The following is a 12,833-nucleotide window of genomic DNA, read 5'->3' on the forward strand; positions in this document are numbered from 1 at the left end:
GTGGAGACAGGCCATGGGGAGGTAGGTGAAATCAGCAAGTCCCCTAGGACAGGCAGCCCTGTTCCAAATGCGGCGCTGCAAAGGAATCCGGAGTCCCGGGATCCTTCTGAAACTGGAGCGTAAGGCAGACACAGCCTCTTGTGCTACACTCTCCTGTGGCACAAGAGGGCAATGTGGGCGCTCTCATTCTGCAGCTGATAGGGCTCGTGTGCAGCTAACGGCGCGAGGCCTGGTTATTATTCACTGAATGTTTTCAGCTCTGGACACCCGGAGGAAGCCACAGGCCCTGCCCCCAATAGCCGGCATTCTGAATTATGCCAGGCAGACGACAAGGATACCCAACCGAGCTACATGCAGCATAGCCCACAGGCTAGCTCATAAGGCCAGGAGCTAGACCCCTCCCTACGCACTCAGTTGTTTACAGTCAACAGCTGACAGGTTCTTGCTAAAAGTAAGAAGGGGCTACAACACGGGGAGAGGCAGCCTGCCTTGGAGGGGGAGGGGGTGTTAAATCACAGACAAGTTGCATAGCTCAGCCTCCCCCTTGCTTTTTCTCATCCTCTAGAACAGGGGTGCGGAATCTTAGGCCTGGGGGGCCAGATGTGGCCCCCGGCATGCCTGGATTCAGCCCCCGATGCTCAGGGATCCCCCCCAGAGCTGGTGCTCCAGGCCTCCTACAGCCTCCCCACTGGGCTGGCGCACACAAAAGCCCCCCCTAGGTTCCTGCTGGGCGAGGTGTGTGGGGAGGGTCTTCCTGCTTCTCAGTTGCGGGCCACATCAGTGAAGGTTTGTTTTGGGTTTTGCTTGTTTTGTTTCTCACTCGTGTGTGGCCCCAGACTGATCATTTTCTGTGGGTCAGCGCCCTGGCCCAAGGAAGGTTCCCCACCCCTGGTCTGAGTCCAGCCATGGCTACAAGTGGGAAACTCACCTGTGTGCCACCTGACCCAGGGTGCGCAGTCACAAATGGAGGTAGCTCTGACTCCTACCCAGTGCTCCCCAGCAACAGAGAACGCAAAAGCGACCACCTTTCCCGAGGCCCTGCCCTGCTCCTTTCTCAGGGGAAGACGCTGGCGGGAAGCAAGTAGGGTCTGAGGCGGGTCGCTCACTGCAGCCCAGTCACGCAGGGTGTGAGCAGACCAGAGACAAGGAGGGTTTCTTCCTGAGGGAACGGGCCCTGAATGTGACAGACTGTTGGGTGGCTCCGGAGTGGTGATGAGAGCAAGAGACACCTGGGAAAGAGGAAGAATTTGTGGGGCAGTCTGGGGACGTTCTGGACAGGCCCGAGGGCAGGAGAGAACTGGGAAGGGTGCCCCTAGACAGCCCTGTACTCACACCCCGCACCTTCCAGCAAGCACTTTTGTACCATACACGCTCTGCATTCTTTCAGGTGTATGGGATCTTTCAAAAAAGGGTTTTATTTCCGACCCATCCCCGTCTAAACTGCCGTTTTTCTTCTGAAAAGCCCCTTTTCAGAAAAAACTCCATTGCCACCATTATGCAAATGAAGCGCGGGAAATTTAAATCCCGGCTTCATTTGCAATTTCGAAGTGTCTAATTTACATCCCGTTTTCGAGAAAAGGGATGTCGTTCAGACACAGGTACCGCATGACAGCGAGTAGCACTGGCCATCAGGCCTGTGTGAACGTTAGGTTATGCGGCAAATCAGGGGACTGGAGCGACGGCCGAGCCTCGGGACGGGGGCAGGCACCTCGGCCCCGGGCAAGGCGCTTACCTCCAGTGACACTAGCAGCAGGGTTACCCTGGGCCCCGCCTCAGAAGACAGTCCCAGCCAGGCACGAGAGGCTGGGCCCTCAGGAGGCTCCCTGCCTGGTGGGACACAGACCCCCTGTGGGAATTCGGGCTGTGACCGTGGATGCGCGTACACAGTTAACCAGTGAGCCTGGCTCATCGGGTAACCCTCACGGTTACACGCAGCCCCCCCTGCGTCAGAGGCAGCAGTGGGGGGGGGGGGGGGGACCGGTGTGGGGGGAGCTGGCTTTTAAGTTAGTTCCCTGCACTTATGGGTCCTGTGAAGCCACCTGCCGCCTCCCCCTACTGTCTACCACAGAGACTGCGGGAGGGGGGCAGGCGCGCGCAAGGCTCCCTCCAAGGTGCCTGCCCCCCCATGCTGCTGCCTCTGACACAGACAGCAGTGGGGTGGTAGGGAGCTAGGAACAGGCGCCGGTGTTTGCAGGGAGCTGGCTTAAAATCTGGCTCCGCGCAAGCACTGGTTCCCCCACCCCCGCACTGGAAACATTCAGCGGCTCCAGTGCTTACGCGCTGTGGAGGGAGGCAGGGGCCAGTGCTCGCGGGGAGCTGGGTCTTGCAAAAAGCAAAACAACAAACTTGCAACACCAAGTCCCAGAGTCTGGGTCAGCTGACAGGCTCGTGCTCAAAAAGAGCTGCACAGATGTTCCTGCCTGGGCTGCAGCCTGCGCCGAGACCCGTCTGCTGACGTCCAGAGCCCAGCCCGTGGCTACGTGGCGATTCTGGGCCCACGCGCCCTAGCTGAGCCAGGCTCAGACTTGCTGCCGTGGCTTTCCCCCCGTGTAGACGTACTCACAGACTGAGCGGCTAATGCCCCACAGCTCACCCATACTGACTCCAGTTACTTGTGCTGGCTGACATGCATCTTCCAGCACTTTCCCTGGTTTGTAGCAGTGCATTCTGGGAAAATCCCACAGTGGGTTTGCTGGGAAGTCAGACCCACCCCCACTCATGGGACATACGACCGCAAGGGGTGTCAGACCAGGCCATGCTCCCACGTATAATACAATGCTATTCACAGCTGGCCTGAAGGCCGTTGGCTCTGCGGGCGGGAGGCTGTTCCTTGAATCTCCCTCATCTCGGTCAAAACAGTTGAAATTCCAGAATAAATCCCCTCCTGGCAATTTATTTCCAGTGGCTCTTGGGCTAACAACGTCCTTTAGCTGGAATGGTTCCTCACCCTTTCTGGTGTCTGCCCCCACCGTCTGGATGGAAAGCTCTCCTGTACCCTTCTCACCCCTACCCAGCACCGGCATGGACCTGCCACGGCAGGAGAGGGGCACGTCTCACCCCTACCCAGCACCGGCATGGACCCGCCACGGCAGGAGAGGGGCACGTCTCACCGCTACCCAGCACCGGCATGGACCCGCCACGGCAGGAGAGGGGCACGTCTCACCCCTACCCAGCACCGGCATGGACCCGCCACGGCAGGAGAGGGGCACGTCTCACCCCTACCCAGCACCGGCATGGACCCGCCACGGCAGGAGAGGGGCACGTCTCACCCCTACCCAGCACCGGCATGGACCCGCCACGGCAGGAGAGGGGCACGTCTCACCCCTACCCAGCACCGGCATGGACCCGCCACGGCAGGAGAGGGGCACGTCTCACCCCTACCCAGCACCGGCATGGACCCGCCACGGCAGGAGAGGGGCACGTCTCAGCCCTGCCCAGCACCGGCATGGACCCGCCACGGCAGGAGAGGGGCACGTCTCAGCCCTGCCCAGCACCGGCATGGACCTGCCACGGCAGGAGAGGGGCACGTCTCACCCCTACCCAGCACCGGCATGGACCCGCCACGGCAGGAGAGGGGCACGTCTCACCCCTACCCAGCACCGGCATGGACCCGCCACGGCAGGAGAGGGGCACGTCTCACCCCTACCCAGCACCGCCATGGACCCGCCACAGCAGGAGAGGGGCACGTCTCAGCCCTGCCCAGCACCGGCATGGACCCGCCACGGCAGGAGAGGGGCACGTCTCACCCCTACCCAGCACCGGCATGGACCCGCCACGGCAGGAGAGGGGCACGTCTCAGCCCTGCCCAGCACCGGCATGGACCCGCCACGGCAGGAGAGGGGCACGTCTCACCCCTACCCAGCACCGGCATGGACCCGCCACGGCAGGAGAGGGGCACGTCTCACCCCTACCCAGCACCGGCATGGACCCGCCACGGCAGGAGAGGGGCACGTCTCACCCCTACCCAGCACCGGCATGGACCCGCCACGGCAGGAGAGGGGCACGTCTCACCCCTACCCAGCACCGGCATGGACCCGCCACGGCAGGAGAGGGGCACGTCTCACCCCTACCCAGCACCGGCATGGACCCGCCACGGCAGGACAGGGGCACGTCTCACCCCTACCCAGCACCGGCATGGACCCGCCACGGCAGGAGAGGGGCACGTCTCACCCCTACCCAGCACCGGCATGAACCCGCCACGGCAGGAGAGGGGCACGTCTCACCCCTACCCAGCACCGGCATGGACCCGCCACGGCAGGAGAGGGGCACGTCTCACCCCTACCCAGCACCGGCATGGACCCGCCACGGCAGGAGAGGGGCACGTCTCACCCCTACCCAGCACCGGCATGGACCCGCCACGGCAGGAGAGGGGCACGTCTCACCCCTACCCAGCACCGGCATGGACCCGCCACGGCAGGAGAGGGGCAACTCTTACCTGGCCTCAAGCTGTTATGTGAGAGAAGACTGGGGCAGCCTGCACCCTAACTCTTAATCCCCAGAGCCTGCAACCTCACCCTCACACCTCAACCCTCTGCCCCATGCCCTGAGTCTCTGCCCCCACATTCTGAACTCGCAGCCCCACTGCCTGCCCCACACCAGCCGTGTGTGGAATGAATTTTGTTATGTGCAGCAACACGGAGCGTGTGTGGGCACTGTCGGCACATGGGCACACATAACGTTTGTTCCGCACATGGACAGAAAACTGACTGTCCCCCTATTTCTGAGGAAACCCCTCATCCAATGCCTCCTAAGATCACACCTGCCTTTTGCATGGCTGCATCCCATGGGGCTCAGACCTCCTCTCCAGGATGTCCTGAAATGGGACGTAGAGAGCTGGGAAGGAGGGGGCTGGCCAGGCCAGGCACACACAGTGAGTGTGTCCCATCTGTGCAGTGACATGCGAGCTGCACTCGGAGCTGCTGGGGTCACTAGCACTGTCGGCCAGACCGTTCTCAGGCACAAGGCACCAGCCTCACCCTCCCTCAGCCTCAGGGGCCCTGCCTAACACCCACCTCCTGCCTCGGCTCAGACTAACTGGCAGGCCCAGAGTACTCGAGCCAGGAGCCATTCCCATAGCCTGTGAGTGCAGCAGCGTAACCCCACCGCTGGGTGCACTGCACCGACCCTTCCCGTGGCACTGAGACCACTGACGGAGAGACCGAGTCGGCTCCGCAGCCTGTGAGTGTAGCAGTGTAACCCCACCGCTGGGTGCACTGCACTGACCCTTCCCGTGGCACTGAGACCACTGACGGAGAGACCGAGTCGGCTCCGCAGCCTGTGAGTGCAGCAGCGTAACCCCACCGCTGGGTGCACTGCACTGACCCTTCCCGTGGCACTGAGACCACTGACGGAGAGACCGAGTTGGCTCCGCAGCCTGTGAGTGCAGCAGCGTAACCCCACTGCTGGGTGCACTGCACTGACCCTTCCCGTGGCACTGAGACCACTGACGGAGAGACCGAGTCGGCTCCGCAGCCTGTGAGTGCAGCAGCGTAACCCCACCGCTGGGTGCACTGCACTGACCCTTCCCGTGGCACTGAGACCACTGACGGAGAGACCGAGTCGGCTCCGCAGCCTGTGAGTGCAGCAGCGTAACCCCACCGCTGGGTGCACTGCACTGACCCTTCCCGTGGCACTGAGACCACTGACGGAGAGACCGAGTCGGCTCCGCAGCCTGTGAGTGTAGCAGCGTAACCCCACCGCTGGGTGCACTGCACTGACCCTTCCCGTGGCACTGAGACCACTGACAGAGAGACCGAGTCGGCTCCGCAGCCTGTGAGTGCAGCAGCGTAACCCCACCGCTGGGTGCACTGCACTGACCCTTCCCGTGGCACTGAGACCACTGACGGAGAGACCGAGTCGGCTCCGCAGCCTGTGAGTGTAGCAGCGTAACCCCACCGCTGGGTGCACTGCACTGACCCTTCCCGTGGCACTGAGACCACTGACAGAGAGACCGAGTCGGCTCCGCAGCCTGTGAGTGTAGCAGCGTAACCCCACCGCTGGGTGCACTGCACTGACCCTTCCCGTGGCACTGAGACCACTGACGGAGAGACCGAGTCGGCTCCGCAGCCTGTGAGTGTAGCAGTGTAACCCCACCGCTGGGTGCACTGCACCGACCCTTCCCGTGGCACTGAGACCACCGACGGAGAGACCGAGTCGGCTCCGCAGCCTGTGAGTGCAGCAGCGTAACCCCACCGCTGGGTGCACTGCACTGACCCTTCCCGTGGCACTGAGACCACTGACGGAGAGACCGAGTCGGCTCCGCAGCCTGTGAGTGCAGCAGCGTAACCCCACCGCTGGGTGCACTGCACCGACCCTTCCCGTGGCACTGAGACCACTGACGGAGAGACCGAGTCGGCTCCGCAGCCTGTGAGTGCAGCAGCGTAACCCCACCGCTGGGTGCACTGCACTGACCCTTCCCGTGGCACTGAGACCACTGACGGAGAGACCGAGTCGGCTCCGCAGCCTGTGAGTGCAGCAGCGTAACCCCACCGCTGGGTGCACTGCACTGACCCTTCCCGTGGCACGAGACCACTGACGGAGAGACCGAGTCGGCTCCGCAGCCTGTGAGTGCAGCAGCGTAACCCCACCGCTGGGTGCACTGCACCGACCCTTCCCGTGGCACTGAGACCACTGACGGAGAGACCGATTCGGCTCCGCAGCCTGTGAGTGTAGCAGTGTAACCCCACCGCTGGGTGCACTGCACCGACCCTTCCCGTGGCACTGAGACCACTGACGGAGAGACCGAGTCGGCTCCGCAGCCTGTGAGTGTAGCAGCGTAACCCCACCGCTGGGTGCACTGCACCGACCCTTCCCGTGGCACTGAGACCACTGACGGAGAGACCGAGTCGGCTCCGCAGCCTGTGAGTGTAGCAGCGTAACCCCACCGCTGGGTGCACTGCACTGACCCTTCCCGTGGCACTGAGACCACTGACGGAGAGACCGAGTCGGCTCCGCAGCCTGTGAGTGTAGCAGTGTAACCCCACCGCTGGGTGCACTGCACCGACCCTTCCCGTGGCACTGAGACCACCGACGGAGAGACCGAGTCGGCTCCGCAGCCTGTGAGTGTAGCAGCGTAACCCCACCGCTGGGTGCACTGCACTGACCCTTCCCGTGGCACTGAGACCACTGACAGAGAGACCGAGTCGGCTCCGCAGCCTGTGAGTGTAGCAGCGTAACCCCACCGCTGGGTGCACTGCACTGACCCTTCCCGTGGCACTGAGACCACTGACGGAGAGACCGAGTCGGCTCCGCAGCCTGTGAGTGCAGCAGCGTAACCCCACCGCTGGGTGCACTGCACTGACCCTTCCCGTGGCACTGAGACCACTGACGGAGAGACCGAGTCGGCTCCGCAGCCTAGCTGTGCTCAGCTGGCTTGTCACGCAAACTGCAGAGGCTCAGCTAAGCTCCCAGCGTGGGTCTGCCTCTTGGCCTTACAGTATCACAAACCCAGCATCTGACCATAGATGGGGAACCAGGGTGCAGCAGTATTAACAACTCCCATAGGCATGATTGCAGCACCCCCGCTACAAGAACTGCTCCTGCTCCCAATGCCAACGGGATCTAAAAACGACCCTTGAAGCTCTGGACTGGCCTGCAGGCTAGGAGGCCAGTGGGAGGTAACGGCCGGTCTGTGCCTGGAGAACACGCCGACCGAGGTACCGCGGAGATGAGCGACTGGCCCAAGGGCGTGGCTGCGGGCGCTCGTTCGGAAAGCGTTCGCTATTGGCTCGGGAGTGAAAGATTTGTGACTTTAATGCGCGAGGCAATTTGGGATCGTCGCGCTACGTCTGGACGCTCGCTTGCTGCTGGTGCCCTCCATCCAGAGACCCCTCCAGCTCTCGGCACATTGGGCCCCTCTTCATCTCTGTGTCTTCTTATGAGCTGCTCTTGGCACCACCTTCTTCTGAAGGACTTTGCTGCTCAGGCTGGTGGCTGGGGCCTTTTTCTCCAGGGGCCCCTTCACTGGGTTTGGTGTGAGCTGGAAATCCACCTGGCATGGAAAGGAAGAAAAGCACATCTCTTTGTGCTCCCTCAGGCCTGGGGCGAGGTCACTCCTGGTTGCCAGGACAAAGGTCTAGCTCTCAAGGCTGAGACAAGCAAAGCTGATAAGGGGCCTCTAGCAATGTTGTGACACGACAGGAACAAAGTGCTCAAACCAGCAACAGCCTGATTTTCCACGGACAAACCTGAGCTGGCAAACAGCTGCACTGCTAAGGGAGCACACGTGCGTCTTTGAAAGGAGACCACCCAAGGGGCAATGACTCATGGGTGTCTCTTTCTGCCTCTCTGCGATAGACACAAACACTAGGCCAATATCTGGAAGGCTTTCCTTCCTGCTTGTTTGTCACCTTAGAAATGTAGCTGGCTAGCATGGTAGAGTCCGTGGCAACAGGTGATTTAGTGAAATAATTAGGATCCGTCCAAGAGGTGATTATAGCTGCACCGCTTGGTAATAGTGACCATAATATAATTACATTTAACAACCCTGTGGTGCGGAAAACACCACGCAGCAGCCCACAACAGTAGCATTTCATTTCAAAAGGAGAACTGCACAAAAATGAAGAAGTTCGTAAAAGAGAAATGAAAAGGAACAACGCCAGAATTAAATCCCTGCAAGCTACTTGGAAACTTCTTTAAAATGCTCACCTAAATGTACCCCCTCAATTCAAAACAGAGCCACCACGGTTCAACACGTAAGCGAGGCAGTGGGAGGCAAAAGGGCATCTTTCAAAAAGTGGAAGTTAAAGCCGAGTGCGGAAACCAGAAAGGCGCGTAAGCTCTGGCAAGTGGTGCCTAAAAGTAGAATTCGGAAGTTCTAAACAGAATCTGAAGGACAAAGAGCAGGTTTAAAAGTGCATCAGAAACATGAAGCCTGCTAAGCAAGTGGGGCCACTGGACAATCAGGTTGCAGAAGGAGCACAAGGGTTGCCAATTCTCCAGGATTGTCCTGTAGTTTCCAGGAATTAAAGATTAATTTCTAACTAAAAAGGTGTCATGTGATGAAATCCCCAGGAAGTTCCCCTACTAAAAAGTCGGCAACCCTAAGGATAAGGCCATTGCAGAGAAACGAAATGAATTCTTTGGTCTTTACAGCTGAGGATGTGAAGGAGATTCCCACACCTGAGCTGTTCTTTACATAAGTACATAAGACCGGCCAGACTGGGTCAGAGCAAAGGCCCATCTAGCCCAGTAGCCTATCCTGCCCACAGTGGCTAATACCAGATGCCCCAGAGGGTGGGAACACAGCAGGGAATCCTCATGCGATCCCTCCCCTGTCACTCATTTCCAGACAAACAGGGGCTAGGGACTCCATCCCTACCCATCCTGGCTAACAGCCATTGATGGGCCTAATCTCCATGAATCCATCTAGCTCTTTTTTGAACCCTATTAAAGTCCTAGCCTTCACCACATCCTCTGGCGAGGAGTTCCACAGATTGGAACACAGGTTCCTAGGTGACAAATCTGAAGATCTGTCCCAGAGTGAGGTGTCATTAGAGGAGGTTTTGGAACAAATTCATACACTTAACAGTGATAAGTCACCAGGACCAGATGGTGCTACCCAAGAGTTCTGGAGAAACGCAAAGAGTGGTGATTGCTGGGGAGGGACACAACCTAGCTTAACACTAACTCGAATGCTGCAGGCACTGGCAGTGGGAAGTGGAGCAATGTGGCTGGGAGCCAGGGAGCGGAGTAGGCTGTGGCTGGGTCACTCCACTTCCTGCTGCTGCCAGTGAGTGCAGGGGTGAGCCAGACCCCTGCTGCTACCCACGGCCAGGCCCCTGCTAGTAGGGATGTAAGCGACTAGTTGAGTGACTATTTGCTCCCCTCCCCCCCCCCCCCGCCGCTGCCTCTGTATCAGAGGCAGTAAGGGGCAGGAGCAGGAGCTGGTGCTGGGGGTAGTCTGCTTAAAAGCTGGGTCCCCTCAGCACCATCTCCATGGTGTGGGGCGGGGGGAAAGGAGGTAGGAGAGGCAGAGCTGCCACAGTCCTGGAGCCAATATGAGCTGGGACTGTCCAGTCCTAGCTTGCAGCACCCGCCGGAGCTACCCCCCACTGCTGCACTGCACTTTAAATGTAGTAGGAGCCGGGCTGCTCGCGCCCCTGGATCCTACTGCATTTACACTGCAGACACAGCGAGTGTCCCCTCCCCCTTACTGACCAATCGTGTAGTCCATACAACTGGTATTGACTGCACGATTAGCCAATTACCCGCTTCTTAATGTCCTTACCTGCTAGTTCCCCAGGCTGCTCTGGGCCCCATGGGGCCCCCAAGGCAAGGGGCCCAGGACAGCGCCCCACCCCACTTTGGCCCTGAACTCAATTGTGAAACTGCAGATTTGTAGTTTGCAACCTATCATTTAAATCAGCTTCTATGCCAAGTGACTGGAGGAGGGATAGCGTGGGGCCAGTTTTTAAAAAGGGCTCTCGCGGTGATCCCAGCAATTACAGGCTGGTAAATCTAACTTCAGCACCAGGCAAACAGGCAAACACCCGAATGATCAGACACAGAGATGAACATAGACGAGCCAACGTGCTTTTTGTAAAGGGAAGCCACCAGTCTACTAGAATTCTCCAGCATGTGGCCCGGGAGTCCAGTGGACAGAGTGTACTCAGATCGCCAGAAAGCCTTAGCCAAGGTTCCTCAAAGGCGCTTCGGCCAAGTGAGCTGCCATGGGATAAGGAGGAAGGGCCTTTCACGGATCAGGAACTGGTTACAAGGGGTGGGATACATGGTCAGTTCTCAGAGTGCAGAGAGATAAATAGAGCTTCCCTCCACAGGCCCGTCCTAGGACCAGTGCTGTTCATTCAACACATTCATAAACAGTCTGGAGAAAGGGGTAAACAGGGAGGTGGCAAAATCTGCAGATGATACTAAACCGCTCAAGAGCGTTAAATCCAAACACGGCGAAGAGCTTCAAAAAGATCTTACAAACCTGAGTGACAGGGCAACAAAATGGCAGATGAAATTCAGTATTGATAAATGAACAAGAATGGACATTGGAAAACAAAATCCAATCTATCTAGCAAGTGAGGGGTCTAAATTGGTGTTAACACGCTGGAGTCACTGCGCAGAGGTCTCTGAAAACATCCACCCATGTGCAGCGGCAGCAGAAAAGTGAACAGAATGTTAGGAGTCATTAAGAAAAGGATAAAGAATAAGACAGAGAATATGGTATTGCCTCTCTATAAATCTATGGGACGCCCACATCTGGAATACTGCGCACAGATGTGGTCACCTCATCTCAAAAAAGATCTCTTGGATTTGGAAGAGTTTCAGAAAGGGTACGGAAAATGGTTGTGCTTTGGAATGGCTGACATAAGGAGAGATTAATAAGACCGGGACTTTTCAGTTTGGAAAAGAGATGACTAAGGGGGACATGCGAGAGGTCTATAAATCATGGGGAGTATGAAGAAAGTAAATAAGGATGTGTTATTTAATCATTCTCAGAGAAGGAAACAGGTTTAAAACAAACAAAAGGAAGTATTTTCCCACAGAAACACATTGTGACCTGTGGAAATTGTTGTCAGGGGATGTTGTGAAGGCCAAGACTCAGAGGGGTTCAGAGAAGAGCTAGATACATTCCTGGAGGATCAGTCCATAAGTGGCTATTAGGCAGGCTGGGCAGGGATGGTGTCTCTAGTCTCTGTTTGTCAGGGGCTGGGAATGGGTGAGGGGAGGGATCACTTGCCAATTCCCTGTTCTGTTCACTCCCTCTGGGGCTTCTGGCACGGGCCACTGTCAGCAGACAAGATACTGGGCTAGATGGGCCTTTGGCCTGACCTAGAACAACTGTTCTTATGACACCACTGGAGTTGAGAAAGTGAAATATGAACAGCTGAGAAAAGACAGGATTTTAGCTGAGCTGTTTAAAGTTCCGGGGGCTTTATTTGGGGTGTGTGTGCAGGGTTTGAACACGTTTAATTTCCAAGAATAATGAAGATTTTGGAGCAAGGAAGCCTTTACTAGAGACTCAGCACCTCATCCCTTCAAACCAGGTGACAGATTTTAAAATATACATTGGTGAGACCCCAAAAGCTCTTCCATGGAAACCAGACATGAGCAGCCAAGCCATTACTAGCACCCAAAATAAGCAGGATTTTTAAAATAATGTCCAGGCCTGTGCACAAAAGCACAAAAAACCAACAACAAAAAGCAAGCACAGGCCCAACTGTTAAAAAACCCAATGACACCAGTGAAGCTCTAAGTCCCTCCCCCAGGAGGCGGGTAGGTTGAGTAGAGAGCTGGCCAATCAGAGATAGGAAGAGTATACACTAGTATTAACGGTAGTGATCTCACCGACTTACAAGCTGCTGCATGGCAGAACAGCTCCTATGACAGCCCGTTACAGCAGGAGACAAGGCTCCCGCGGAGAGTGTGACAATTCCTCCCACCTCGCCCCCGCCCCACACACAGTACCCCTAGTGCCAAAGCCACTGGTGACTTCAGAGCATTTCTGCTTCCAGTCACAGGTCCCCAGGCCAGAAGGGACTCTGGTGATCTGTGCTGCAGCGCACAGGCCCTCACGCTAAGGCAGGTTCTGTGTCCTTTCATCTTTCTTAGGGCCCCTCTCTGGCACCTCTCCCGTGCACAAACAGTGGGTGCCCTGTTCCACACCACAGTGCTCACAGCCACTGGCCCCCGCCTCACCCGCACCGAGTTCTGCCCAGAGACAAGTGAGCTGACACCAGGCCCCTGCTGGGGGCAAAAATCTCTTTGGTCCCAGTGCAGGAAATGAGCTACCCCAGGCCAGGTATCGCTCAGTGTCCCTGGAAGCTGAGAGCTTGTGCAGCCGCTCAGGAGAGATTCCAAGGCCACTCAGCTGAGCAGAGCAC

At 57.8% G+C, this 12,833-nt stretch overlaps 1 protein-coding gene across 3 annotated transcripts in view; it reads right to left on the reverse strand.

Annotated features, from left to right (window-relative positions):
- Positions 1–7,727: 7,727 nt before the first annotated feature.
- Positions 7,728–12,833, reverse strand: part of CPN1 (carboxypeptidase N subunit 1) — a 47,846-nt gene continuing 42,740 nt past the window's right edge. For all 3 annotated transcript variants that reach the window (XM_089780328.1, XM_075934442.2, XM_014571920.4), the window contains one exon: positions 7,728–7,990. In XM_089780328.1, coding sequence (XP_089636454.1) covers positions 7,859–7,990 — 132 coding nt within the window. In that variant the 3' untranslated portion in view covers positions 7,728–7,858. The remainder of the gene's footprint in view (positions 7,991–12,833) is intronic.

The sequence above is a fragment of the Pelodiscus sinensis genome, chromosome 8 (assembly GCF_052426305.1).
Source record: "Pelodiscus sinensis isolate ZL-2025 chromosome 8, ASM5242630v1, whole genome shotgun sequence".
In the NCBI taxonomy this organism is placed as follows: Eukaryota; Metazoa; Chordata; order Testudines; family Trionychidae; genus Pelodiscus; species Pelodiscus sinensis.